This window comes from Grammomys surdaster, unplaced genomic scaffold, assembly GCF_004785775.1.
Source record: "Grammomys surdaster isolate TR1022 unplaced genomic scaffold, NIH_TR_1.0 187, whole genome shotgun sequence".
NCBI lineage: Eukaryota > Metazoa > Chordata > Mammalia > Rodentia > Muridae > Grammomys > Grammomys surdaster.
In genome coordinates, this window is record NW_021604632.1 from 8,600,974 (window position 1) to 8,628,388 (window position 27,415).

General features: G+C 48.1%; 4 protein-coding genes across 9 annotated transcripts; 2 read left to right on the plus strand and 2 right to left on the minus strand.

The window, feature by feature from the left end:
- Positions 1 to 1,413: 1,413 nt before the first annotated feature.
- Positions 1,414 to 3,948, minus strand: Nip7 (nucleolar pre-rRNA processing protein NIP7). Of its 3 annotated transcripts, none has more exons than XM_028768638.1 (5): positions 3,253 to 3,386; positions 3,061 to 3,147; positions 2,826 to 2,964; positions 2,024 to 2,164; positions 1,414 to 1,840 (listed from the first exon to the last, which is right to left on the minus strand). In XM_028768638.1, the coding sequence occupies exons 1-5, from the start codon at positions 3,306 to 3,308 to the stop codon at positions 1,721 to 1,723; spliced, it is 543 nt and encodes a 180-aa protein (XP_028624471.1). In that variant the 5' UTR covers positions 3,309 to 3,386; the 3' UTR covers positions 1,414 to 1,720. The 3 variants fall into 3 exon arrangements, with proteins under 3 accessions (XP_028624471.1, XP_028624470.1, XP_028624469.1); XM_028768637.1 differs by lacking the exon at positions 1,414 to 1,840 and adding an exon at positions 3,456 to 3,948 and having other exon boundaries at positions 1,847 to 2,164; positions 3,253 to 3,342; XM_028768636.1 differs by lacking the exon at positions 1,414 to 1,840 and having other exon boundaries at positions 1,847 to 2,164; positions 3,253 to 3,387.
- Positions 3,509 to 12,370, plus strand: Cog8 (component of oligomeric golgi complex 8). 2 transcript variants are annotated; one of them, XR_003711562.1, is made up of 6 exons: positions 3,509 to 3,979; positions 5,673 to 5,880; positions 6,850 to 7,677; positions 9,422 to 9,590; positions 10,497 to 10,855; positions 12,279 to 12,370. XR_003711562.1 is itself a non-coding variant. In XM_028768632.1 (5 exons), the coding sequence occupies exons 1-5, from the start codon at positions 3,585 to 3,587 to the stop codon at positions 10,799 to 10,801; spliced, it is 1,905 nt and encodes a 634-aa protein (XP_028624465.1). In that variant the 5' UTR covers positions 3,509 to 3,584; the 3' UTR covers positions 10,802 to 10,950. The 2 variants fall into 2 exon arrangements, 1 of the variants encoding a protein (XP_028624465.1); XM_028768632.1 differs by lacking the exon at positions 12,279 to 12,370 and having other exon boundaries at positions 10,497 to 10,950.
- Pdf (peptide deformylase, mitochondrial) lies at positions 11,059 to 18,804 on the plus strand. Of its 2 annotated transcripts, XR_003711563.1 has the most exons (3): positions 11,069 to 11,606; positions 12,279 to 12,694; positions 14,658 to 18,804. XR_003711563.1 is itself a non-coding variant. In XM_028768635.1 (2 exons), the coding sequence occupies exons 1-2, from the start codon at positions 11,069 to 11,071 to the stop codon at positions 12,434 to 12,436; spliced, it is 696 nt and encodes a 231-aa protein (XP_028624468.1). In that variant the 5' UTR covers positions 11,059 to 11,068; the 3' UTR covers positions 12,437 to 13,294. The 2 variants fall into 2 exon arrangements, 1 of the variants encoding a protein (XP_028624468.1); XM_028768635.1 differs by lacking the exon at positions 14,658 to 18,804 and having other exon boundaries at positions 11,059 to 11,606; positions 12,279 to 13,294.
- On the minus strand, positions 14,002 to 27,415 carry Vps4a (vacuolar protein sorting 4 homolog A). Of its 2 annotated transcripts, XM_028768634.1 has the most exons (11): positions 27,199 to 27,415; positions 21,931 to 22,042; positions 21,688 to 21,835; positions 20,451 to 20,512; positions 20,231 to 20,350; positions 18,626 to 18,782; positions 17,531 to 17,679; positions 17,202 to 17,283; positions 16,761 to 16,980; positions 15,195 to 15,335; positions 14,002 to 14,714 (listed from the first exon to the last, which is right to left on the minus strand). In XM_028768634.1, the coding sequence occupies exons 1-11, from the start codon at positions 27,217 to 27,219 to the stop codon at positions 14,613 to 14,615; spliced, it is 1,314 nt and encodes a 437-aa protein (XP_028624467.1). In that variant the 5' UTR covers positions 27,220 to 27,415; the 3' UTR covers positions 14,002 to 14,612. The 2 variants fall into 2 exon arrangements, with proteins under 2 accessions (XP_028624467.1, XP_028624466.1); XM_028768633.1 differs by lacking the exon at positions 14,002 to 14,714 and having other exon boundaries at positions 15,054 to 15,335; positions 27,199 to 27,356.

The window sequence follows — 27,415 nt, forward strand, 5'->3', positions numbered from 1 at the left end:
GGCTTTGATCCCTGGCACCACCATACATCGGACTGAAATCTAGCACTCCTGAGGAAGAAACAGTAAGAGCAGCCTCAGCCAGTTCAAGGCCATATCTCAAAGTAAGCTGAAAGCTCTGAAAGAAGAGCTGAAAACAAGACAAAGACAATGTTTTAGAGTTTAAAGTGCCCTTCAGCGGTTAGAAATATTTTACTTTAAAACTGGAAACTGGTGTGGTAACAGACCTATGATACCATCACTCGAGAGGCTAAGACAGCCTGGGCCCCACAGTGTTTCAGACCAACTTAAGATATGTGACACCCTATCTCAAAAAATAAAAATGCTCCCTAAATTGACAAAAACACATAGTATATTAAGAAATCATTCTGAAGCTGGGCATAGTGGGGCACATCTTTAGCCCCAGCATTTGGGAGGCAGACAGATTTCTGAGTTCGAGGCCAGCCTGGTCTACAGAGTGAGCTCCAGGACAGCCAGGGTTACAGAGAAACCCTGTCTTAAAAGGAAAAAAGGGGGGGGAGGTAGGGGGAGTTGAGCCTCGTATGGTAGCACACCCATTTAATCCCAACAGTTCAGAATCAGATGGACTTGGGTTTTAGGCTAGCCTGGGTTACACAGCACATTCTAAACCTGTCAGGGATACATAGAACCTGTTCTAATAAAAAAAAAAGTAACAAAAATACTTCAATATAGAGAAGATGGCTCAGAAGTTAAAGAGCATACTTTTGCAGGGCAGTGGTGGCACACGCCTTTAATCCCAGCACTTGGGAGGCAGAGGCAGGTGGATTTCTTTTCTTTTTCGGCAAGTTTTTTCTTTTAACAAAGGAAGAAAATGAAGCTTCTCTAAGCAGAGTGACTTGTCCAACAGCACACAGCTGGCGGGTGACAGAACTGAGGCTTGAATACAGACTCTTGCACACTGTACACCGCATACCGCAAAGAAAAATAGACAAACTGCATTTATTAGATTTATTAGGAGCTGGAAAGATGGTTCAGTGGTTAAGAGCACTGCTGTTCTTTCAGAAGACCCGAGTTTGTTCTCAGCACCTACATGGTGGCTCACAACCAGTAACTCTAGTTCCAGGAGATCGGAAGCCATCTTCTGACTTTTGGGCACCAGGCACATATGCAGTGCACACACAGACATGCCAACAAAATGCTGACAAAACATTCACACATATAAAGTAAAAAAATAAATGTAAAACTGTTCCATATGTAAAACCACAGGCATGGCCTACTATCCTTATATAGCTGTTTCTACCTTTAATATTAATTAACAATAGAAAGTCTACTGTGCTATTATGAGCCTGGAAAACAGTGTTATCACAGATAACAGTAAGATCACTCCTGTCCTCAGTGAAGTAACTTAGAAACCATCACTCAGAACAAGTCTGACTCAAACAAGGATGACGCAGATACAAAACAGAAACACTCTATTTACTCAGACACTCACAGGGTCTGGTTTGTTTGTTTGTTTTTTGAGACAAGTCTCACTATGTAGCCCAGGCTAGTCTTGAACTTGCCAAGTAGCCTGTGCCGGCCTTACACTTGTGACCCACCTGCCTTTGCCTCTAGAGGGCCAGAAACCCTATTTTTGAGCTACTTCTGTTGATAAGGATCCAAGCTGCATATCTCAGTGTCATCCAGATTTAACATGACGGTCTGCACACAGGAAACAAAGCTAGGTCCTCTCACACAGCAAAATGTTCTTGGGATGAGCATCCTAAGTCAGTGTCTCTTCGTGGCGTACGTACTCCCCAATGTCTGCTTGATGGAACACCACAATTGCCATGGGGTCCACTTTTCTGCAGTCTTGGGTAGACTTTGCTGCCACCCCAAAACCCTGGAATCGAAAGAACAGACACTAACTCACTCATTTACAAAGCAAAAAACAAAACAAAAACTATGCTGAGACAGTTGTATCTTTGAGAAATGTGAAGGGGGCCAAGCAGTCAGCCTCAGAGGTGCTGACTGAAACTACATCCTTTTCAGCAGGTACTCGGCATTGGCTACCGTTGCTACTCACCAAAGGAACGTCAGCCATGGAATAAACCACTACTCCCTGGTACTGAGATGTGTTCTCAGTAATCCGACCCAGACCGGATTTCAGCACATGGTTTCCATACAAGAAGGACTGTTCTGCTCCAGGTTTTATCCATACTTTATACTGAAAGAGAGTTAAACACCAAGAGACAAAGACGCTAGGTTAGATCCCCGTAGGTGGATTTGTGGCTGCTTCTGTAGTTATGCAGAGGCCGGGAGACGGACAGGTTGTTTGGACCCCAATTTTTGATCTTTCACCATGGAGTTCCCTCCTCAACTTTACATCGAAACGCTCACCACGCTATAAACGATTTACATAATAGACAGCTTAACTTCCTTTTTTTGGACCCTAGGATCATCTACACCACTGCCACTTGTCTCTGTTTTCTGATACCAGATGACACCGTGGAGGCCTGTTTTCCTGTAGACAACGAGGTAATGCAGCTCCACGGCCCTCTCAGAGCCATAATCCTTCCTAAACATTTCCAAACAGTAATACCTACAAACATCTCCTTGTGCTAACACTGTTAGAAACTCAATGGAAAAGAATCTGTGTTCTGGTCGGGCAGTGGTGGCACACACCTTTAATCCCAGCACTTGGGAGGCAGAGGCAGGCGGATTTCCGAGTTCGAGGACAGCCTGGTCTACAGAGTGAATTCCAGGGCAGTCAGGGCTACACAGAGAAACCCTGTCTCGAAAACAAAGCAAAACTCTGTGTTCTGACCTGGCCGTCATCCATGACTTTATTCTGGATGGCAAAATGGAGACCAGCCCCACGTACATACCTTGGCATAGGGTGCAAGGTAATCCAGAGCTGTAACGTGCAACCGGAACTTGTGGGTCTTAGTAAACTTTCCAAAACACGTCCCCAGTGACACTAGCTTATCTCCGGAGATGTTGGCGGCCAGTTTCAGGATCATCTCACTGCAAGGGCGAGGGAGGAAGGTACCACCCGCTGACGGCCACTGATGGATGCAGGCCTCCAGCCCGATACACAGAGAGCACCAAACCCCGCCTCACCTCACATAGTACACTCGGTCGTTGTGCAGCCGGAAACAGTAGGTGCCATCGGGTCTGTCCACCAGGAGTTGTAGATTCTCTCCAATGCTGAGGGTAAAAAGAAGACTGGCAGCTGAGCAGGAACTGTCCCGACCCAGTGCCGTATCCCCACGCCCCGCACGCCCGTCCTTCATCCGCCTCTCGGCTTCTTACTATTTCGCAATCTTCTCAAACATTACCCGGGTCTCTTCTTCAGTCAAAGGCCTCATTTTCCCGCTAGCTTGGCTCTCGAGACCCTCGTGCCTGGAGAACCGGAAGCGGAAGTCACTTTACCCCCACCTCGCCCACTTCCTGGACACACCAAAGCATGCCTCTCTAGCCTAATTCTACGTGTTCTTTGGGCTAGCGCCACCTACCTTGGCGGACTTCTAGGGACCGAAAACCGGCTAGATTAGAAACCATAGAGACAGGAAGTGTTTCCCAACTGTTTCCGTTTCCAGGAGCAAAACACGGTTCTGGAAAGGAAGTGACTGTACTGTGGAAAGATGGCGACTGCTCTCCCGCTCCAGCCCTCCACGACTGCTTCGGCCACGACGACAGCTACAGCAGCTGCGCTGGGGGAGGTGGAAGATGAAGGACTCTTGGCGTCGCTGTTCCGAGACCGCTTCCCTGAGGCCCAATGGCGTGAGAAACCTGACGTGGGCCGCTATCTCCGGGAGTTGAGCGGCTCGGGGCTGGACCGGCTGCGACGTGAACCGGAGCGCCTGGCGGAGGAGCGGGCCCAGCTGCTGCAGCAGACGCGCGACCTGGCCTTCGCCAATTACAAGACGTTCATTCGCGGTGCCGAGTGCACCGAGCGTATTCACCGTCTCTTTGGCGACGTGGAGGCGTCCCTCGGTCACCTGCTCGACCGTTTGCCCAGCTTCCAGCAGAGCTGCAGGTGCGGCTGGCCTAATGCTGAGAGGCGCATAGTTGTATCTGACAGGACGCTAGCTGACCCATACGTAGTGCACAGAGCTCTCTCCTGATTGCCTTATTAATCCACTTAAACGTCACAACAGCCATCTAGGTAGGTATCGTCATCATTTGACAGACGAGGAAGTCGAAGTGAAGTGACTTGTCCAAGAACACAGCTAGTAAGTTTCCAAGTCAGAATTGGAAGGCAGGATTCCACTACTCCCTCATAGGCTGTTGTATTCAATAATAAAAATTTAGCCAGTCTTGTTGACACTTGTGATCCCAGTACTTGAGTCCAAAGGTCATCATCCTAGTCTGAGTATTGACTTCTTGGCCAGCCTGAGCTGCATGAGACATTGTATCAAAACAAACCTGACATAGTTGACCATATATAAATGTGGACTGGAGGCACTCTGCTTCAAAACTTCCATTGATAGGAAGCTGACAAGTCCTATCCAGAGACATTATAGGTTGTCAAAAAATTTTTCCTATTTAAGGTATATTACCTTTCTAGATCGTCAATCTAATACACTTAGTTCTGCTATCCGGCAGGTCAGTTTTTCTTTGGAGGCTTGGATATTAAAAAACAGGTTTTGTACGCAGTATATCTGAGAAGAGATTCAGGACTTTGTAAAGCTAGTTTCTAGAATGACTGTAGAAAAGTGGAGAATGTTTAAGTGGGAGAACAAAAGTTCTATAGCAGCACATAACAATAAGACCTGAGGGGTCTCAGGGCAAGAGCATGGCGTATAGTGTGGTTAGTTCTCGATTAGAAAATGTTAACAGCTATTTTTAAATGTGTATGAATGTCTTGCCTGCATGTATGTCTGTGCACCTTATGTGCCCAAGGAGGCCAGAAGAGGGTGTCAGATGCCCTGGAACTGGAATTATAGGTGGTTGTGAGCCACTAGATATGTTTGTTGGGACCTAAACTTGGGTCCCTGCAAGAGCAATGATGGCAGAGCCACCTCTCCAGCCTTAATTCCAGCTAGTAAAGGATCTGTATGCTTTCCATACTTTGTGTAAGGTCCTATGTACGTGTCATCTTGGCGGTCTCTAACTTTCACACCAATGAAAAGACAAGTCTAGAGAAGCCAAGTGCCTTGCCATAACAGTCCTTCTTCATGAGACCTTGAATAGCTCAGTCCCAAATGTGACAGTCTATGCAACCAATCCAAATCTACAAGCCATTTTTAAAATTACATGGAGAGAGGGGGTACCACCATGTTCATGTGGAAGTCAAGAGGGCAGCTCATAGGGCTGCGTTCTCTCTCTCTGTTGTGGGGGACACGGGGATCGAACTTAGGTCAGCAGGCTTGTTGACAGGCAGTAGGCAACTTTACCCACTGAGCCATCATGACAACTCCCATGCAAGCCATCAATTAATGACGTGATCTTGAAAAGTTTGTTAAACCTTGAGTTCAAAGTGATTTCAAGTATAATAGGAGTTGTAGGTTTGAAGTGAGGATTTTGTTTGAGATAGGGTCTCACTATGTAACCCTGGCTGGTCTGCCTCAACCTCTGGAGGGCTGGGATCATGGGTGTACCCCACCACAGCCAGCCCTGGGTAAAGATTTTAAATAAACTAGGTAAACCATCTAGCCCAGTGTCAATAAGTGCTTGGTAACAAACTACTGTGCAGAACAATGGGGAACTGTTTTCCTGATTGGTTCTAGGAACTTTGTGAAGGAAGCTGAGGAGATCAGCTCCAACCGCCGGATGAACACCCTGACTCTAAACCGGCACACAGAAATCCTGGAGATTTTAGAGATTCCCCAGCTTATGGACACATGTGTCCGGAACAGCTATTATGAAGAGGCACTGGAGCTTGCAGCCTATGTACGGCGACTGGAAAGGAAGTACTCCTCCATCCCTGTGATCCAGGTAGCCAGCTTTCCCAGAGGGCCCTCAAGCTGATGATGGTCTTAGAGTCCTTAATTCTGTGACTGTGACTAAACTTTTAAATAGAAACCTTTGCATATTTCATGACCCTTTCTGCCAGCCAGGTAAGATATTGGTGCACTTAAAGATCCTATTACTCATGTGCCAGACACTGACTTAGGTACTAGGAATACATTGTGAAGAAAACATTCAAGGCCATGATTCTCACTGAAGCTTAGATAATATAATTGAAAATTGATAAAGGTAATTGATAAATAACAATATTGCAGAGATTGGTAAATGTCTGAAGAAATAAGCCAGAGAAAGCCAGGCAGGCATGTTAGGGTATGAATATAAACTCAGTACTTTGAAGGAAGAGAGAGAAGGGTCCATCAGGAGTTCAAAGCCATCCTTAGCTGCTTAGTCAGTTTGAGGCAAGCCTGCTGAGCTATATGAGATTCTATCTCAGAAACAAGCAGAACTAGGGACTAGGCTAGAGAGCTGGCAAGGTTTACTAGCGCTGCTTCTCTGACATTGTCAGGAACGGCCTTTCCAAGACCTTAATGATGAGAAAGAACCAGGACTTGAAGATCTGGGGAGACAGCAAAGCAAGAAGTAGGAGAAGCAAAACAGGGTAAAATGGGAAGAAATTGGCATGTTTCAGGGTCCCAAAGCAATCACTGTTGTCGGACTGTAATGGGAAAGCCCGGGGCATTAGGAAGCAGATGAAGCTGGAGAATCAGGATCGTGATGAACAGTTGGTAGTTTGTTGATTGTGATGGGAAATCCTAGGAGATTTTTGAGCAGGAGAACTAGTTATGTAAGCAGATCTCTGTAAACCTGCAGGTGTCAGCTTTAGAAATCCGTGTTGTCTGTCAGGAAAGCCACAAGAATGTTGGCTTCCAGTGTCCAGGGCTAATAGGATGGGTTCCAAAGTATTTTTCTCAGTGTTCCGACTCTGTTTATTGTCAGGGCATTGTGAATGAAGTGCGCCAGTCCATGCAGCTGATGCTAAGCCAGCTGATCCAACAACTGAGGACCAACATCCAGCTCCCAGCCTGCCTACGTGTCATTGGCTATCTTCGACGCATGGATGTCTTCACTGAGGCTGAGTTGAGGGTGAAATTTCTTCAGGCCAGGGATGCTTGGCTTCGCTCCATCCTGACTGCCATCCCTCATGATGATCCTTATTTCCATATCACAAAAACCATTGAGGCTTGCCGGGTCCATCTCTTTGATATCATCACCCAGTACCGTGCCATCTTCTCAGATGAGGACCCCCTGCTGCCACCTGCCATGGGCGAGTACACTGTGAATGAGAGTGCCATCTTCCATGGATGGGTGCTGCAGAAAATCTCACAGTTCCTGCAGGTGCTAGAGACCGACCTTTACCGGGGTATAGGTGGCCGCTTGGACTCTCTGCTTGGCCAGTGCATGTACTTTGGGTTGTCCTTTAGCCGGGTTGGGGCTGATTTCCGTGGCCAGTTGGCTCCTGTTTTCCAGCGAGTGGCAATCAACACTTTCCAGAAAGCAGTGGAAGAAGCAGTGGAGAAATTCCAGGATGAAATGACTTCATATACCCTCATCTCAGCCACAACCATCCTGGGCAGCAGTAACATGCCTGTTACAGTACCAGCCACACAACCAGGGACGCTGCAGCCGCCGATGGTGCTCTTAGACTTCCCGCCTCTTGCCTGCTTCCTCAACAACATTTTGGTTGCTTTCAATGATTTACGTCTCTGTTGCCCTGTGGCCCTAGCACAGGATGTGACTGGGGCCTTGGAAGATGCCCTTACCAAGGTGAGTAATTTTCTGCTACCTTGGGCTGCCCTTGCTAACAGCCAGCCAAGCTATTGTATGGAACCAGTCGATATAACCATGGTGTCTGCCGACTTGGAGAGGTTTACTGTATCTTAAAGGTTTTTCTGGTAGAGCTCTTCTGATGTTAGGTCACCCTTTGTGGGGTGATCCTGGAAGAAGCTATGAGGTAGAGTACCTGTGGCAGTCAATCAGTGTGCACGGTCCATCGTTTTGAGACCAGACTCCCAGGAACTCAGCAGCTTAAAACAGTTACATGTATCTGCAAAAGTATCTTTTATTTGCCTGATGTAATTGTCCTCTCTGAGACTTACTGTCTACATCTGCTAACCTAGGCCTAGTCCTGGAAGCTTCTAGTAGCTGTATACTCTTATCTAGATCTAGAATATTTTCAGCCTCTGGACTTACTGCTGAATAAGCTCACCCTTTCTAGCTCTTGTGAATTCTGGCTTGCTGGTCAACTCAGCTGTTCTTCTCAAAACTCCTCTTCACATTGACTGATTCAAACTGGCTGCTCTTAGCTTCTAATTGAATTGCTCTGCTTGTCCTCATACTAACTTTGGCAGTGTATTCTAATCTTCTGGCTCCTTGTTCTCTGGCTTGTCTGTCTTCACCTGTGTCTAACTTGTTCTCTCTTTGTAACCTGTCTCTGTACCACTCTCTGTAAAACTGCCCTCTCCCTCTCTTTTTCCCCCTTCCTTCTCCCCTCCCTCCTCTCCCTTCGTCTCCTTCCCCCTCCCGTAGCTGCTGTTCTCTTAAGTAGACTTTCTTTGTTCTTGTGAGAATTGGGTATATCCTGTTCTGTCAGATCTTTCTCTGATTTGTCACTTTGTCTGCCTCTCAATTCCAAACATGGGTACTTCCTTCAACAAACTAACTCTACCTTCATCGTCTGGGATTAAAGGTGTGTAATAAGGGCGTGTTTGTATTCCAGCCAGAGTAGCCATGTTGCTGGATTTTAAATCCCTTACATATATCAGCTACTGTCTATGAGCTAGAAATCCAGATGCAGTGTCTGGGTTCTATGCGGTTCTATGCTCAGGGTCTCACAGGCTGTATTCAAGGTGTCAGCTGGGTCCAGGCTTCTGTTGGAGTTAGAGTTCTGGGTTCTCTTAGAGGCTCATTCCAGTTTGTCAGGTGCCATTCTGTGACATTGGAAAACCTGCAGAACTGAGGCCCTCAGCTCCTAGAGGCTATCTGCCACAGTCAGCTCACAACATGGCTGTTTCTTCCTCAGGGCCAGCAGGAGAGCATCTCTTCTGAATTATTTCATTACACTCCATCTACTAGAACTGGAAACCATCCAGAACACAAACCACTGGGTCATAAATCCACCAGTGAAATGACACAGTTGTGTCTATTGACCACCATGTTGAATTTGAACAAGATAGCAATGAAACACATTGTTTCAATAAATTCAAATGCATTGTTTGGAATAAAGTTTTTGGGTTTTTTTGTTTGTTTTGTTTTTTGTTTTTCAAGGCATTTGAGACAGAATTTGTGTGTGTTGGGTCTTGGTTGTATCCCTGGTTGTCCCAGAACTTGCACTGTAAACCAGGTTGGCCTGTAGCTCACAGAGCTCCACCTGTCTCTGCCCTAAACTCTGGGATTAAAGGAGCCCCCTCCCTGCTAGGATGAACTTTCTTTATGCTGCAAGCTTGTGCCCTTCCACATAGTCAGCAGTGCACCGCCTCTGTGGTTGATTTTTGGCATTCTTGTCTTGTAGGTAACCAAAACAATCCTGGCATTCCATCGTGCTGAAGAGGCTGTGTTCAGCAGTGGGGAGCATGAGATCTTTGTCCAGTTCTGCACTGCCTTCCTGGAAGACCTTGTTCCTTATTTGAACCGCTGTCTTCAAGTCCTTTTCCCACCAGCTCAGATAGCCCAGACTTTAGGTAAGAAAAAGGAAAGATTTTTTAAAAATTTGTTTTTGGTTTTTTGATATGGGATTTCTCTTCAGGGGTTTCTTTGTAAAGCCCTGGCTGTCCTGGAACTCTGTAAGCCTCCTGAGCGCTGGGATTAAAGGTGTTCGTTGTCACTGCCTGGCTTTTATTATTATTGTTTTTGTTTTGTCTTTTTAAAAGATGTATTTATTTTATGCATGTGAGTGCTCTACCTGAATGCACACTTGTGAGCGTGTCAGAAGAGGGCATCAGATCCCTCATTACAGATGGTTGTGAGCCACCATGTGGTTGCTGGAGATTGAACTTAGGACCTCTAAGAGAGCAGATAGTGCTCTTAACCAGAGCCATGTCTAGCCCTTGTTTTTGTTTTGAGACTGGACAGGATTTCAGTATGTAGCCCTGGCTATCTTGGCACTCATTTGGTATACCAGGCTGGCCTTGAACTCAAAGATCCTTCTGCCTCTGCCTCTGCCTCCCAAATAGCTGGGACTGTCCCTGGACTCTAGTGTTTACAGAGTGTTTCCTGGCTCTGATCCTGCCCACCCTTACAATGGGCCTCCAATATAACTGTCTTTCTGTATTACAGAGATGCCCCCAGCCTGGCACAACTTTAATACCAGCACTTGGGAGGCAGAGGCAGGATGATCTCTGAGTTAAGAGACCAGCCTGGTCTACAGAGTTCCAGCACAGCCAGGGCTACATAGTGTGAGACCCTGTCTCGAAAAATCAAAAAACCACAAAAGTAAAGATGTTCTTGCTGTATTGGAATATGTAATTGTGTCAGTTCTTTACTCTGAGTGTCCCCTCCCTTCGCCCCGCCCCACTCCCCAGACTCCTGCATTGAATTTAATAACTTTTTTTTCTTTTTCATTTCGTTTTTCCTACCATCTGGGTCAGGCATTTCACCCACCCAGCTCTCCAAGTACGGAAACCTTGGACACGTGAACATCAGCGCGATCCAGGAACCTCTCGCCTTTATCTTGCCTAAGAGAGAGACAGTTTTCTGTTTAGATGACCAGGAGCTAGTGCCGGACCTCGTGGGCCCAGCTCCAGGGCTTCCTACGGAGCAGCACAGCCTGGAGCCTGTTACTTCAGCGGCCCGCGAGAGCGGGTCAGAGAAGGGAGAACCAGGGGAACCGCTGCCTCAGGAGCCCGTGGAGGGGGAGTCGCTGCCGGCCGAGCCCCCGAGTGAGGAGCCTTAGGCTGGGGAGCAGCACTAAGGGCGCGGCGCTGCCGGCGGCTTCTGCAGAGGGAAGGTGTGTGCAGTTGGCGCCTGTTTGGCCTAGGATAACGGGGTGCGGGCTGGGGTGGCCATGCTATTTGGCAGCTTTAATAAAACCGACCGACTGTCGCCACCTGGCTGCTGTTCGGGTTGATGGGCGCCCGGAAGTCACGTGGGAAATACGCTTCCCAGCTTCCCGGCGTCCCTGGCGCTCGCGGGAGGACGTGCCGCGGCGTTTTCCCGCATCATGGCGCTGCTGGGCGGGCTGCGGCTGCCCGCGTGGGTTCCGCTGAGCCGGGCGCAGAACTGCAGCTCGTGGGCCGGCTTCGAGGGGCCTGCGCGCACGCGCTCCTACTGGCGGTACCTGAGGCGCCTCGTGTGGGGCGCGCCGCAGCCGCCGTACCCGCGCGTGTGCCAGGTCGGGGACCCGGTGCTGCGCGCCGTGGCGGCCCCGGTGGAACCCAAGCAGCTGGCGGGGCCGGAGCTGCAGCGGCTGGTGGGGCAGCTGGTGCGGGTGATGCGACGGCGCCGCTGTGTGGGCCTTAGTGCGCCGCAGCTCGGGGTGCCGCTGCAAGTGCTGGCGCTCGAGTTCCCGGACACGCTCTTCCGTGCCTTGTCACCGCGCCTGCGCGAGCTGCGTCAGATGGAACCCTTCCCACTTCGGGTGCTGGTAAACCCCAGCCTGAGGGTGCTGGACAGCCGCTTGGTCACCTTCCCCGAGGGCTGTGAGAGTGTCGCCGGCTTTCTGGCGTGTGTGCCTCGCTTTCAGGCCGTGCAGATCTCAGGTGCAGGAGACGTGGGCAGCAGGGTGGTCTTGCTCTCTCAGGCTGGAGACAGTGCAAACACAGCGGCACTCGGGAGTACACGGAACTCGGGGCTGACATACGGTACTCCTGAAGAGCAGGACAGACCCACTTAGATGGGTCGCAGGGTGCCAACTGGGTAGATTCCTTAGATATGGAGCCTGTCTGTCCCCTTTCTCATAGGTAGGTATATAGATTTCCAAATAAGTGTGTCTGTATTGCACACACGATTTCCCAGTTTATCTGTCATGGCGGGGGCTTATGTAAGAAAGTGGGACCCAGATTTACCCAGACTAGGCCAACAAGCCATTCCATGCCTAAAGTCCACCTTGGTTTATGGAATATGGTTATTATTTGCTACAGTGCCAAGCTGAAATACCTTTGATAAACAGCACTTGAAAGAGAGTTTTAATGATTTCTTATCTTTGCCCTATAGTAGAGCTGGGACTCACGCTGAGTAAAAAAGTTGGCACTGGACAAAGCTGAGGTATCCTTTCTAGGATGGACAAGGGCTGTGGTCCACATTCACTCTTGGATGGTGCCTTTGTAGATAGGATATAAATAGGCGTAGCCATGGCAGGAAACAGAAAATAGGGACAGGAAGTTGGGCATGAATTTAGCAAAGCCTCAGCTGGCCTATAACTTCCTTTGCAGGACTGGACCCAAAAGGAGAGCCAGTGGTGTGGTCAGCAAGTGGTTGGACAGCTCGAATCATCCAGCATGAGATGGATCACTTGCAGGGCTGCTTGTTCATCGACAAAATGGACAGCGGGACATTTACCAATCTTCACTGGATGGAGGTGAATGACTGAAGCTCTCCTTGAATTGAGGATCTGGAAGGCCATCATGCAGGCTAACATGGTGATATCTTCTTGTGCTTCAACTTGGAATTGGTTCCAATCTGACAGTAAACAGTGAACTGCTGGTATGTGCTGGGCTGAGATGAAGATGATAGAAATGCTTGCCCTGAAATCAGATCTGACAGAATATGATTACAACATGAGTACAAATATACCCTTGAAGAAGGAGTGGCTATTTCCTGACAATTTCACATGGAGAGGAGCTGGCAGGTAAACATTCTCGGAACAAATGACTTCACGAGGCACATACTCTACTCCCACAGCCAACGCTTGATAAAGTAGTCCAGGTATCTGAAAGTTTTGTTTTTTGAGACAGGGTTTCTCTGTGTAGCCTTGGTTTTCCTGGAACTCACTCTGTAGACCAGGCTGGCCTCAAACTTGGGATCCACCTGCCTTTGTACTCTTGAGCGTTGGGACCAAAGGTGTGTCGCACTACTGCTGGACTTGAAAGTTGTTTTAAAATGCAGCATCTTAAAAGTCTGGGTGTGGTGGCACACCTTTAATTTCAGCACTCTGTTGGCAGAGGTAGGCTGATGTTTGAGGCCACCCAAAGGTACTTAGTTAAGATTGTCTTAGGAAAAAAAAAGCTCAAATATGGGAGGCATGGCTAGGCAGTTAGGTTAAAGAGTACTTGCTTTTGCAAAACACTAGAGTTCAGTTCTGAGCATTTACCTCAGACAACCCACTACACCTGTACCTCCAGCTCCAGGGAATTGAGGGCCTCCTCCTGGCCTCCACAGGCACTGTTCTGTGCACAAACTTATACAGAGACACAATTAAAATAAAATCTAAACAGTGCTTCTACCAGTAGCCACTTTTTTTTTTTTTGGTTTTTTCGAGACAGGGTTTCTCTGTGTAGCCTTTGCTGTTCTGGAACTCACTCTGTAGACCAGGCTGGCCTAGAACTCAGAAATCCGCCTGCCTCTGCCTCCCAAGTGCTGGGACTAAAGGCGTGCGCCACCACCGCCCGGCTTTCCCCCCAACCCCCTTCGGTAGCCACTTTCAATCAGAGCAAAGCAAATAGTAAAAGGCCAACATAATCTTGGCTATAGATTCAGTTCTGGCCCTTTTGTTTTCAACTTCTAGCTGGAGCATATATAGCTTCAGGTAGAACAGTACTTAAAGTGGAGGGTTTGATTCCTAACATCAGGAAGTAAAGTACAGACTACCACCAGCTGTTAGAGGGTACTGTGACCTGTGTCACACAGCATTTTCAAGGCTACCTTATCTGGGGACCTTGTAAGCTGGGTGGCATCTGTTCAGCAGCAGTCACTAGGTTGTCTCATGGGAACTCATACATAATAGTGTCATTCCTATAATCCCAGCTCTTTGGAGCTGGAAGCAAGAGGATCAGGAGTTATGGTCTGCCTGAGCTTTAGGGTTTGCAGGCCTTAGGAGCACCTCTGCTTCCTGCCCTGCTAAGGAAAGCAGAGAGCAAGCCAGGGGGCCTTACCAGAAGTAAGCTTTCCTCTCAAAGAACTCTATACTAGAATCAAAAATGAGAAGACTCCAGTAGCTCAAGAAGGGAAAAGGGTTTATTAGACATCTCCAGGACAGGACCAGCAGAGGCTGGGCTCAGTTCTCGGTGAAGGCAGCGATGAAGACCTGCCTGCCGTCTCTCCTGATGGAAACGGCATTGTGCTCACAGAAGCCATCGGCTCCTGCAAGGAGGACCTGAAGCTCCAGATGCAAGCTTAAGAGGGTGGGCTGGCTTTTCCTTCGTTCACAGTCAGCTCACAAGTAGCCAAAGTTAAGAGGAAAGGAGTGAGAGCAGGGGCCTGGTGGCTCCCACTCCTTAACACTTTCCAGATGGTTTTTCTCTTTATTTATAAACAAGACATAAATCAAAGCAGCATTAATTTAGGGGAACAAAAGTTAGACAAAAACAGATCAGGGCAAGGAGTGTGAGCATCCAGTAGTGAAGTATGCAGAGCCAGTGTCAAGTGTCCTACATGGTGAAGCATCTCTGCAGCTGCGGAGGCCCCTCCTTCATCCTACTAGGTTGGCAGCCAGGCAGGTGAGGGAATACTACTGACTTCACGACTTCAGGCCCTGCCTGGCCACTGGTGTAGGAAGTCCCATCAGTTTGCTCCAGTCAAACTCCCAATTTCATTATCAACATGAAGCTTTAACTCTCCTGTCCAAAGTCCTCAGAGAATTTCTTTACTTTCAGGAGGTCGTCTGCATTCACTGTGGGCCGGGTAGTGGCCAAAGACCGGAGCATGTCCGACTGCAGAGACAAGGATGCAGCTGAGAAAGGCTGACTCCAGGGCCTCAGCACTCTTTTGTCATGCTATCTAACTGACAAGAGGCCTGCCTTCCATCTGAAAAACTACTTCACCTACAGCTCCCATGCCATCCCTGCAGTAGTTCCGTTACTGAATTCACTCCACAGTGCAGACAGCTGCCGGGAGAGACTAGGTGCTGCAGCTAGGAGCTCCTCTAGGAGAGGTCTAGACTGTTCAGGTAAGAGCCATGTGAAAAAAGATTTTCACCGGCTTCCTTCTGAACCAAAAAGCCAGGCCTTGGAATGATAATTAGTAGCTTGACTTTACTTCTTTTCCTCTTAAAGACCCTCAGGGTCTCAGCAAGAACCCCAGCTACCTACAACCCCAAAGGCTGGGGGGTGGGGGGCGGCTGTGAGCCAGGACAATAGGAAGATGTGTATCTTTATTCTGGACTTTGTGGTTCTCTGCAGTGGGTCACTTACCATGCAGACCACAGGCTCTAAGAGTTTATCACCAGGGACATCCATCCAAGTCATCTCTATGGCCCCTGGATCTCCTGGAGAACATGGGGTCAGAAGATCATCAATCATAACACTAGGGTTGGTTCGAGAAGGGCCACAAACCTGAAACCAAGCAGAGACCAAGCATGAGGCTGGCTGTTTAGTGGGTACATCAGGACCTAGGGATGGCTGAAGGGAACACCGAGGCTCTAGTCATCAAAGTTGGAGGAGGGAGAAGCACCTTAAAAATAGTCTGAGGGCTGGAAAGATGACTCAGTCAGTGCTTGGTATGCAAATCTGGCTACCTGAGTTCCATCACAAAGTTGTCCTTTTACCTCTAAAACATGCTGTGGAACCTTCATATACTGCCTCTCTACCCGCACAGAATTTAAAACAAGTCAAAAAGAAACCTTGGCAAACACCTGTAATCTTAGCACTTAGCAAGTACAGGATGTGTAAGTTCAAGGTCATCTTCAACTATAGGATGAGTTTGAGATTGTTCTGGACTGAACCATCTTAAGAAATAAATGTACGTGGGCTAGTAAGATGGCTTAGCAGGTAAAGGCATCAGACCAAGCCTGATGATCTGAATAGGATCTCCCAGATCCACATAGTAGGAGAGAACTCCTTAAGACCTCTATGTGTGTGCACGTGTACACAACAACTATAAAAGAGGTCCAAGAGGAATGATCTGGTTTCAGAGGTGATTGGACAATATGATCCTCCAGCTGTTGGCCTCCAGATCTTCCTGAAGCCCCAAATGTTTCATCTTCCACAATAATGCCATCAAGATTCATCCCATAAATGTACTTGCAGCAAAAATGTTCCTCTCACTGAAGTCTCCTGCAATGGGGAAACATACTAAGCATACCAAATCCTCATGAATTGGCTCAGGTCACTCCAGCATGGTTTGTCATCTTTTTTTTGTTTTGTTTTTCGAGACAGGGTTTCCCTGTGTAGCCCTGGCTGTCCTGGAACTCACTGTAGACCAGGCTGGCCTTGAACTCAGAAATTCACCTGCCTCCCAAGTGCTGAGATAAAGGCGTGCACCACCACTGCTCAGCGTGGTTTGTCTTCTAATAGAGCAAACTGCTCGCCCCTCCAACTTCTGAGACTCCTGATGACTCCACTTTGCTGATAGGTACCCACTATTTAAAGGAGAATTAGCATTTCTCTCATAAGTTGTCTCCATTACTGTCTTCCATACACGCAGGACAGGGCTGGCAAACAGCACGACCCACACAGCAGACAATCAGCTTGAATGATTGGGAAGTCCCCCTTCCATTTACTGTGTCTGACACAATGGAAGTGCTTGGTTGTCTGCACTCTGCCCTCCAGCATGATGCTGCCTGCCTATCTTGTTTCCTATAGCTGAAGAGCATTATACTCCAGCAGTAATGGCAGGCAGGATGTGTACTGCTCCAGTCCTAGAGCAAAATGGTACCGGTTCTCCCACAGTGAATGTCCCTTGAACAGCCAGAAAGTTGTTGAAGAGGCTACTCACACCTCCTGACTGCTAACACTGCCTAAGCCACTGCTGCCACTCACCTTCTTGAAGTGTGTTGCTGACTGTACTTTTCTGACTGGCTGCATGAGGGAGTCCCGCACAATAATGCTGATATCTGCTCCTGAGTAGCCTTCTGTCTTGCGGGCCAGCTCATGGATGTTAGCATCCGTGAGGTTGTGAGGTGTGCTTCCCAGATGTAACCGAAACATCTGGGCACGGGCTGCTTCCTCTGGCAATGGGATATAAATTCGCTTTTCAAACCTGGAAAGATGCATGACATGAAAGCTGAGCTGATCGCAGAGTGGTGGGAAGGGAGCATGCATGCTGAAATGAGTGATCCAGGCCCAATACCCAGCTTTACCAAAGGGCTCTGCTTGACTTGCAGACTTGGGAAGATTCTAGAGAAATGGGGGCAGATGGCTAGTTACAAACTGACCATAGAGCTAGACAAAGATAACAGACTCCTTCTAGGGGAGACTTACCTCCTCCTGATGGCTGAATCCAACACCCAGGGGATGTTTGTGGCACCAAGAACAAGAGTCCCATCATTATTATTTCCCACTCCTGTGGAGAATAGGAGACAAGTGACTGAAGATGCCAGCAGGAGCAGCCAGACCCCATGGGAAACTAAACCATCTTGGGGCTTCCCTGGGTAGAGACCTACAGCACCACTTGTTCAGAGGAATGGGAAGGCGACATGACAAGGCCTCGGAACCCTCTCCCCCATTGTGCCCAGTGCAGCTACATCATGGAGCCCTGGGTTGCCTTTAGGTAGAAGCCGGCCAAAGAGTGACAAAACACAAGCACACACCTTGCATCTGGACCAAAAACTCTGTTTTGATCCTTCGGGCAGCCTCACTCTCGTTTTCATTCCGTGACCCACAGAGGGAATCCACCTCATCAATGAAGATGATGGAAGGCTTATGCTGTCTGGCCAACTCAAACAGGTTCTTGACTAGCCTGTGGGAATAAGAAAGGGGTCAAGACCTGGACACTCCACCCAAACATGCCCACCCTGGTGCCTCTCCCACAGGAAGGCTTTTTTTTTTTTTTTTTTTTTTTAAAAAAAGGAACAGGAAAAACAGCGCTGCAGACAAGTCCCCAAACAGTAGTGAATCTTGGCATCAGCCTCAAATTTTGGGAGAGGAGCCCCACTCATTAGCTCTTTGCCTTTCTCTGAGCCTCAGATTCATATCAAAGAACGGAGGTCATCTTGAGGAATAAGCTAAACCCATGAAATGCCCCCAAAGAGGATATACAGCTGACTACAGATGTGGTGACACATGTCTGTTACCCCAAAACTGAGGATGTAGTGTTAGGAGAATCAGAAGTTCAAGGTAAGCCTCTGCTGCTACTGATGGAGATCGTAGCCAGCCTGGGGTACGTGAGATTCTGTCTCATAAAACCAAAAAGAAAACAAATGATACATACTTAAAATTGGTTCATTTCCCTATTTTTATTTTACTTACATTGGTGTTCTGCCTGTATGTATGTCTGTATGGGGGTGTTGGATTCTCTGGAATTGGAATTACAGAAGTGAACTGAATGTTGTGGGTGCTGAGAGTTGAACCCAGGTCCTTTGAACCCTGAGCCATCTCTCTAGCTCCTTTCTTTTTTTATTTGCTTTGAGACAAGGTCCAATTACACAGAACAGGCGGACCTTGAACTTGTAATCAATCCTTCTGCCTCTGTATCCTGAGTGCTAGGATTACAGGGGTGCCTCATCATTTCCAAGTTCCCAGATATATATGTATCAGGACAGCATCTCAAGAAGTAAGAGCCTGTTCTGACTACTACCCCTGATTATCCAACAGCAGCTCCTCTGGGAAGTGATTTCCAAGGGGCCAGGAAGCTGGACTACCAGCAGCTGCCAAGGCTGCTGTAGCATAGCTGATGGCTGACTTACTTCTCGCTTTCCCCCAACCACTTAGACATCAGATCCGAGGAGGACACAGAGAAGAAGGTGGAGTTGTTGGCTTCTGTTGCCACGGCTTTGGCCAGGTAGGACTTGCCTGTGCCTGGGGGCCCAAAGAGTAGTATACCTCGCCAAGGAGTGCGTTTGCCTGTAATAAAGAATGAACAGAACTCAGCTGTTTCCTGATGGTGAAAAAGGAACAAAGGAAAGTTGAAAAGTTGAAGGCAGGGCAGGAGAATGCTTGTCCTACAAGCATGAGTACTAAAGTACAGCTCCTGGCACCTGAAATACCAGGCAAGAGTGGTGGCCTGCATGTAACCCCCATGTTTGGAAAGTAGAGCTAGGGGATCTAGAGTAAGCTGGCCAGACAAGCTGAATCATCAAGTATTGGGGTTAAGTATTAGCTCTGCTTCCCTGCCCCCTGCAACCCCCAGGTCTCTGTCATATGGTGAACGGCAACCGAGAAAGACACCTGCCATCATCCTCTGACCTCCATATACATGTACATACACATGCATCCCCACACATGGGAACACATATATAATTATACATGAACATACCACACATACAACAGTCAAGTTGTGGGGTTGGAGAGATGGCTTGGTTAATAGCACTGAATACTATCCCAGAAGACCTGGGTTTGATCCCAGCACTCAGAAGGCAGGTCATAACTGTAATTCTAGTTTCGGGGGATCCAGCACTCTTCTAGCCTTCAAGACAACTGCACAAATATGGTACACAGACATACCACTCAGGAAAAACACCAATACAAATAAAATAAATCTCAAACCAAGGTTGTAAAATATACGTAAAAAGTCAAGTGTAAAAAGCCTTTAGTCACAGTCACTTCAAGAAGAGAGAGTTCCATAAAAACTACTGATTTTCCAAGAGAACCAAACACCTGTTGGGAACTCAGACCTCATCTTACCTTGTCCTTGACAAGGGAATTGGCCAGCTCTGGGTCCTGACTCTGCTTGCTCACTGAGATGGTCTATTCCAAGTTCAAGTCTTATGCATCTCATAATTTAGCCAAGAATGGCCCCAACCTTACGATCACCCTGCCTCTCAAGTGCTGAGACCACAGGAATGACACCCTATCCAATTTCTGTGATGCTGAGAACAAAACCCAGGGCTTTACACATGGTAGAACTACCATTCAAGCTATATTTCCAGCTCACAAAAACATCAGAGTCAGGTTCAGGGGTATAGTGCTTGCCTAGGTCCCATGTTCTATCCCAGCAAAAGGAAAAAACAGACAGCCCAACAAGTCACATGGTAGATGGTTGTGATGAGCAGGACAGACACAACAGACAGCAAGACCAGAATCTACCCTCTGTGAGCTGTCTCCTGAGACTACCTACCACCTGTTCTGAGATGCTGAGGGTAGAACCCCAAGCTAGATTCCTCATGCTGGTAGTTTTATACCTGGGCTAGTGACTACATTCTACTTTTATTTTTTAAGACAGGGTTTCTCCGCATAGCCCTGGCTATTGTCAAGCTTAATCTGTAGACTAGGCTGGTCTTGAACTCTGAGGTCCACCTGCCTCTGCCTTCTAAATGCTGGGATCAAAGATATGCATCATGCTACATTCTTACCTGTGAATAAGTGTGGGAATTTAATTGGCAAAATCACAGCTTCTTTGAGAGCCTCTTTAGCCCCCTCCAGCCCAGCTACGTCATTCCACCGTATGTTGGGTTTCTCCATCACAACAGCACCTGCAAGGAGGAGGACCCCAGACTGACCCATGAACACAAATAGACGGAAAAAGAACCCATGCCACACCCCTTCTATTACCATGGGCCTCAGGCCTCTTACCCATCAACTGTTCTTGTAATTTCTTTTTCTCTGGATTATCCCCTTCGCTGTCACTGTCACTACTAAGAAAGGAAACAGAAGATCAAGTTGGCCCTCCATTATGGGAGCAAGGAGGCTCTGTGAGTGAGGCCAGCTCTAGTAGCACATGTGCCTATTCATGTGTGTGTGCACTTGTGCATGTGCACTTGTGTGAGTGTTGCTGGCTCAGTACTGGTGAGGGACAAGCAAAGAGCTATCTAAATGTGAGTGCCACATTCCCTCAGAAACCATTCATAACTCATTCTGGAGTCTCCACTGAAGGAGTAAGATTGGCCTTTTCCTAAGGGCTAATGAGGGCAGTGTGCTTCAGTTGAACTTAACACCAAGTCAAGCCAGTGTAACTATCAGAGGTTTTTCAGATGAACTCAAAAACAGACAACATGGAGTCGCCACTCCAGAGAATTCAAAGGGCAAAGAAGACATGAAGTTTAAAATTAAATAAAGTTAATAAATTTAAAACTACATAATGAAATCTTGTCTCAAAACAACACAAAACAAAAATTGTTAAAGGGGGATTGTGCTCTCATGCCAAGAGCCAGCTGTTGCCCAGCCTTCACTTTTCCATCCTCAAACCCTCCTGGTTACCTGTCTCCTGTCCCTTTCTAATCTGTCTTTCTTTTTTTTTTTTTTTAAAGATTTATTTATTTTACTTATGAGTACACTGTAGCTGTCTTCAGACACACCAGAAGAGGGCATCAAATCTCATTACGGATGGTTGTGAGCCACCATGTGGTTGCTGGGATTTGAACTCAGGACCTCTGGAAGAGCAGTCAGTGTTCTTAACCACTGAGCCATCTCTCCAGCCCCCTAATCTGTCTTTCATTCTGGGAAATCAAACACTTTTTTCTGCTTAATGAAAGCAGCTGCTGGTATTTTTATCACAAGTAGACACGTGCCCCATAAAAAGGGTGCAATAGAAGTCCAAGGCAGCTTTAGCATCAAGAATGACAGCAACTGCCGGGCAGTGGTGGCGCACGCCTTTAGTCCCAGCACTTGGGAGGCAGAGACAGGCGGATTTCTGAGTTCGAGGCCAACCTGGTCTACAGAGTGAGTTCCAGGACACCCAGGACTACACAGAGAAACCCTGTCTCAAAAAAAACCAAAAAAACAAAACAAAAAGAATGACAGCAAGCCCATGAAAAAGGAACATGTACTTGGGGACTCTGGCCCCATGAGCTGGACACTCCAGGACACTCACCCCTTGCCTTCACTCTGATTCTCTTTGACTGGCTTTTTGCCATGCTTCTCTTTGTTTCGTAAGTAATCCTTGAGCTTCTCCGCTCTGTCTAGGTACTGCATGCACTTTGCTCGAATGCTCTCCTTGGCCTTGTCACTGTGTGCTTCATCTGCAAAAGGAGAAACCCAGTGGCCTCCCTGAGCCCCATGTGCCTGCCTTCTTCTTCCAGGACACTGCAGCCAGGTGACCCCAAGAATGACTCACATTTGATGGCGTGGAGGAAATACTCCACAGCATGCTGGTAGAGCCGGAGTGCCTCCTCGTAGTTCTTGGCTTTGTCCTCTTCTGTGGCTTTTGTCACCAGATCGATGGCTTTCTGGAAAGGCAAGGCATATAGCTCAATGCTCCCCATGGGATCCAAAAAGCCTTTGGAGTCACAAGCAGCAGGATGAGATAAGATGGGAGTTAGTGCCAGGCCTGTGGGTTTATTGGTCGCAGGCCATTACGTTGCCCTACTTTCCTGCAACCAACTAGAAGGGCTTGAAAAGACAGCTGGCCTTCCTAGGGAACTCAACAGTCAGAAGCCACCCCTTCCTCCATCCTGTTCTGGAGCTTGGCTAATGGAAACTGACATTAATGTCTGGGGCTGGGTCTCCAAAGGCAGGCCCACAGAAGAAGTCCGAGTCTATTCCAGCATATTTCAGTGTTCCAAGGGAAAGAAGGACTTGCTCAGCAAAGCCAGAAACCATACTTGGTCCAGACTCCCTCCCCTACCCTCCAAAATGCAGCCAGTTAAGAAAGCCCTTCATGGACCTGATAGTTTCAATGCAACAGAAAGATTCAAAGATACCTCTAGCTTTCTCTACTGCCCAGATCACTCTAGGGGCAGAAGAGAATAGTTTTCTTGAACTGCCTAAAGCTGATGCCTGAGAAGGGAGGCTCAGCCACATTATAACCAGTAGCTCCAGGAACAAAAGTGCCAGTAGAGGGAACTGCCTGCTGGCTGTCTAAGAACTGACACCTTTGAGACACTCAGAGTCTCTGCAGGCCCACACTCTGAGCTCAACTGGAGGACCCATACAAGCCAGTTTCAAAAACTTCAGCTTCCTAAATCCACAGAGCCTGGCCAGAATTCTCCATCTGGTGTGGCACTAGCCGCCTGGCAGGCAGATTCCCACTGCAGACCCCGCTCTAGCCACCGCAAACAACAACCTCCTGACCAGCTCTTGGCAGGGCCAGGGCATTTGTTTAGCCATCCTCATCTGTAAGAAAGGCACACAGACAGCTCTGTAAGACTGCCAGGCTGGGGTGAGGAGACAGGCTACACTAGAACTAGGAACTCACTAGAATGAGGAGACAGGAAAAGTGAGAATGTGGACAACTGTCATGCTTTGATCCCTGCTGCCTGCACACAGCATGGCCAGCTGACCTATCTTGCAGGTGAGCATATTTGTCTCCTCTGGAAGTTCTTTATAAACCATGGAGACAGGACCTGGTCCTGGTGGCTTCTTTTCTCTACAATCAACACTCTCAGTTCTTTGGACTTTCCATTCTGTATGTCTGGTTTAGATCTACCCTTTTAAAATGAAGTATAGTGGAAAGAGAGGGCTGCTGAGATGGCTCAGTAGGTAAAATCACTCGCTGTGCAAACCTGGAGCCCCGAGGTAAGTTCCTAGAACCCATGGAGGAAGTAGATACCTAATTCCTGAGGAGACCCCACATTCAAGGAGAACCTACTGCTCCTGAAAGTTGTCCTCTGACCTCAACACATACAGATAAATAATGTATAAAAATTAACAAATAAGGCAAAAAAGATAGTCAGCAGTTACAAACATTTGTTGCTCTTGTAGAGAAATCTGGTTTGAATCCCAGATCAAATGCCCCCTGCTAGCCTCCCCAGGTACCTAGCAAATAAGTAGTAACAGACGATAGATAGATGGATGGATGGATGGATGGATGGATGGATGGATGGATGGATGGATGGCGGTGGTGACACATAACTTAATCCCAGCACTTGGGAGGCAGAGGCAGGTCAGAAACCAGCCTGGTCTACAGAGCTGGTTCCACGACAACCAAGGCCACACAGAGAAACCCTGTCTTGAAAAAGCATCCCCATTCCCCCAAAACAACAACAAAACCCTAGTGCACAGACATATAGGCAGGCAAAATATCCCCAACAAAATAAAATCAGTATGAGTCTGGAACGATGAGCCTGTGGTTAACGGAACTTGCTGCTCTTTTTTGTTTTGTTTTGAGACAGGGTCTCACTCTGTGGCTCTAACTGGCCTCGAACTCCAAATGTAAATGATGCTGGCCTCAGCCTCCAGAGAGGTGCTAAGATAAAGGCATATACCAACAAGCATGGCTGCACTTGCTGCTCTTGTAGAGGACCTTGTTTGATTCCCAGCACCCATGTGGTGGCTCACAGCTGTCTATGACTCCAGTCCTAGGGGATCTGACACCTCCTTCTGGACACTGAGAGCATCAGGCATACAACAAGGTACATATACACATACAGGCAAACATGCATAAAAATAAAAACCAAAGTGTTGGCTCAGAACAATAAGTGAGGTTCCTCTATCCTCACAGAGCACAGCAGGCCTGTCTCATCTCTGCTAAACACTATGAGAGCTCCTACTGGCACACTACATTTTTCTGGCAACCAATGCTTGCTAAGAAGGTCTTAGTTTCAAAAGAGAGAAACAGCTTTGCATAACAGGAGGTAAGGTGACAAATTAAACTGCCAGCCCTGCCACATCTCTAGTGACACCCATGGCAAAGGCTGAAATGAAGGAAAGGTGTAACAAATGTGTGCTCCCAAGAACCTGACAGAATTTCTGTGAAAACCCAGTCAGCAAGTATGTTACGTTTTGTGAACTATATAATCTCTGCAGCACAATGCAGTTACAGACAACATGAGCTAGGATATCATCCGATAAAACTTTATTTATAGGCACCAAAATCTGAATTTCAAATTATGTCATGGAAGCCTGAAAGCCCCTTTCCCCAAGTCATTTAAACAATGTAAACAACTGTGATATTACGTTAAGCCAACCAAGTCAGACACAGAGAACCACACATTGTATGAATCCATTTAAAGAAAACTTCAGCCAAGTGGTGGTGACACATGGCTTTAATCCCAACACTCAGGAGGCAGAGGCAGGTGGATCGCTGAGTTTGAGGCCAGCCTGGCCAGCCAGGACACCCAGGGATACACAGAGAAACCCTGTCCCCAAAACAAAACAAAAAGTAAGCAGAAACTGACCTGTCGCCTGCTTTTCATGGTGCTAGTCTCTGGGAGAGAAAAGACCATGCGTGCCACAGCACTGGCCTGCCAGGCAAGCCGTGCTCATTGGTCCAATAGTGGAACAAAGGTTATGGGGGCACTGAACTATATTTGGCTGAGGCCTGCTGTATAGGAAAGAGTTCAGACCTGGCACTGTAAACCTGGTCAGAAGGCCATGGCTTAGGGATCACAGGCCTAGAGAAGAACCTACTACTTTTTTATTTTGTTTTCTTGTTGTTTTGTTTTTTGTTGTTGTTTTGTTTTGTTTTTTATTTTTTTGAGACAGGGTTTCTCTGTGTAGCCCTAGCTGTCCTGGAACTCACTCTGTAGACCAGGCCAGACTCAAACTCAGAAATCCGCCTGCCTCTGCCTCCCAAGTGCTGGGATTAAAGGCGTGCGCCACCACAGCCCGGCTTACTGTTGTTTTATTAGAAGACATGGTGCTGAACTGCCTTCTAAATATTTATACTTCTATCTACAGATAAATCTAGACCACGGAAGCCTCTGTCCTCTCAGTGGTTAGCAGTTAATGCAGAGACTCCTAACTGAGAGTAAGTGTCTATTGAAGGCTCAGCCCTAAGTGAGACTGTATCAACCCATGTCCCCAAGGCACAAGGAAAAAAACTGGAAGAGGAAAGAGCCAGAGGATGCAGAGGGGCACTGTGAACTGCAGCTTACCTGCACAAGATGAACTCACTAAGGCCAATCAGCATTTAAGAAGTACTAACTAGACATAGTGGGGTATTAATAAACAAAGGAGAGTGAGGACACAGGAACAGGGGTTGCACTGGCAGTGCCTGAGGGGTGTGGGGAAGGAGTTGGAAGTACAGAAGACCCAGGCGCATTGTTGACATGTATGAAACGTCAAAGAATAAAGGAGATTCTGAGAAAAAAAATCTTTTTCCTACCCGAGCTTGACAGCCTGAGTCCAACATCTAGAAGAGAGCTGATGCCTGAGTGTTAACCTCTGACCTCCACACGGGCAGTGGGATGGGAGTGGGTGTGCTGGCACTGGCACACTCATACACATGCACACCATACATATGCACACATACATAACAACAACATACAAATACAGTGTCTAGGATAGGCAATGTCACCAGCAGAGTATGCATGCTACATGGGACAGAAGGGCTAAGCGACAATGATTACAGGCACAGAGTTTCTTTGGTGATGATGATTCAACCCTCTAAAAGCACTGGATGGTGCAGTTTAAATAGATGACCGTTATAGCATGAGTGCTATCCCCTCATAAAACTGTTTCCTAAAAGTTGGATATTCTTGGTTCACAGGTAGTGTTAACTCTGGCCAGGCAGGTGGGCTGAAGTTGGTTTAACCCTTAGAACAAACCGAGCAGTTTCTGCAGTGAATGGTGGGTTCTGGCTTTGAATTACATCTAATTTCAAACCTTGTACTCCAATTTATTCCCACTCCTGTATTTCTTGGAGCAGCCACCCTACACACACACACACACACACACACACACACACACCAGGCATCTGAATACCACTCACTCTTTGATGCTCTGGCTAAAGTCCTTTTCCTCATAAACTCTAGCCTGGTTCCGGCCAAACGCTTGGTTTATTAGCAAAGACTTACCGAGAACATGATATGCTGAACCTATGTTACAAATGCTTTTCCTGAATTATTCAATCTTAGGCCATCTGACAACCACCCTACAAGGGCACTGCCTAGTTTAGTGATGAGGAAATCCAACATTCCAACATCCAAAACCAAGACACGTTAGTGAGTGGCAGGGGTGGGATTTAAACACAAGCCTGAGGCCTGAACATGTTTATGCTTTCTGACAGATCTAGAAAGAGCCCTTCCTTCATCCGGGCGGCGCCACCCCAGCATCGCCCTGCACGACATAGGGAATGAATGAAGGGTGGCTGGCAGAGAAACCCGGGGATCGTTGGAAGAAGCCAGGGCGCCCGGCAGGAGCAAGTGAACGCCGCTCCCGGAGCGACCTGCCGGACCCGGGCGCGCTAGGGGGAGGCGGCGCCGCTGCAAGGCGGCAGTTTAGGGCTGCGCGTCCTGGGCTCCGGCCCGCCGGTTCGGCTTGGGCCGGGGCGCAGAGAAGACGTCCTTCGGGCTCCGAGCGCAGGAGAGGCTGCAGCACCGGTGGGACGAGGCAGCCTGACCGGGACCGCCAGGCCGGGCTCCGAGGAGGCCACCGCCCGCCCGCTCGGCGGCCCGCAGGCCCTGCCGCCTTCGGCCTCCGCGGGCGCGCCGCACCCAAGTACCTGGAGGGTTGACGTTGTCATTTCATATCCTGGGTCCGCCCCACACCCTGCGGTGCTGCTTGCGGCCTCGGTCCGGCCCGGAAGAGCCGAGGTGGTGGGTCCGCCGCTTACGAGCCCGGCAGGTCGACTCTCGGCGCGGGCAGAGCTGCCACTAGCAGTCGGAGCCGAGTCCGAGGGTGAACGAGGAGCGCGGCCCAGAGCGGCCCAGCCGGAGTCA

What these genes read in the sequence shown, in the direction of transcription:
- Nip7 (XM_028768637.1), bottom strand. Translation starts at nt 3,308, where the DNA reads ATGAGGCCTTTGACTGAAGAAGAGACCCGGGTAATGTTTGAGAAGATT. An exon ending in TTTGAGAAGATTGCGAAATA is followed by an intron (nt 3,148 to 3,252) that starts GTAAGAAGCCGA and finishes TTTTACCCTCAG; the next exon opens with CATTGGAGAGAATCTACAAC. An exon ending in ACCTTGCACCCTATGCCAAG is followed by an intron (nt 2,165 to 2,825) that starts GTATGTACGTGG and finishes ACTCTCTTTCAG; the next exon opens with TATAAAGTATGGATAAAACC.
- Pdf (XM_028768635.1), top strand. Translation starts at nt 11,069, where the DNA reads ATGGCGCTGCTGGGCGGGCTGCGGCTGCCCGCGTGGGTTCCGCTGAGC. An exon ending in TCAGGCCGTGCAGATCTCAG is followed by an intron (nt 11,607 to 12,278) that starts GTGCAGGAGACG and finishes CTTCCTTTGCAG; the next exon opens with GACTGGACCCAAAAGGAGAG.
- Vps4a (XM_028768633.1), bottom strand. Translation starts at nt 27,219, where the DNA reads ATGACAACGTCAACCCTCCAG. An exon ending in AATCAGAGTGAAGGCAAGGG is followed by an intron (nt 20,513 to 21,687) that starts GTGAGTGTCCTG and finishes TTCCTTTCTTAG; the next exon opens with TAGTGACAGTGACAGCGAAG. An exon ending in GATTCAGCCATCAGGAGGAG is followed by an intron (nt 16,981 to 17,201) that starts GTAAGTCTCCCC and finishes GCATCTTTCCAG; the next exon opens with GTTTGAAAAGCGAATTTATA.
- Cog8 (XM_028768632.1), top strand. Translation starts at nt 3,585, where the DNA reads ATGGCGACTGCTCTCCCGCTCCAGCCCTCCACGACTGCTTCGGCCACG. An exon ending in AGCTTCCAGCAGAGCTGCAG is followed by an intron (nt 3,980 to 5,672) that starts GTGCGGCTGGCC and finishes GATTGGTTCTAG; the next exon opens with GAACTTTGTGAAGGAAGCTG. An exon ending in TCAGATAGCCCAGACTTTAG is followed by an intron (nt 9,591 to 10,496) that starts GTAAGAAAAAGG and finishes CATCTGGGTCAG; the next exon opens with GCATTTCACCCACCCAGCTC.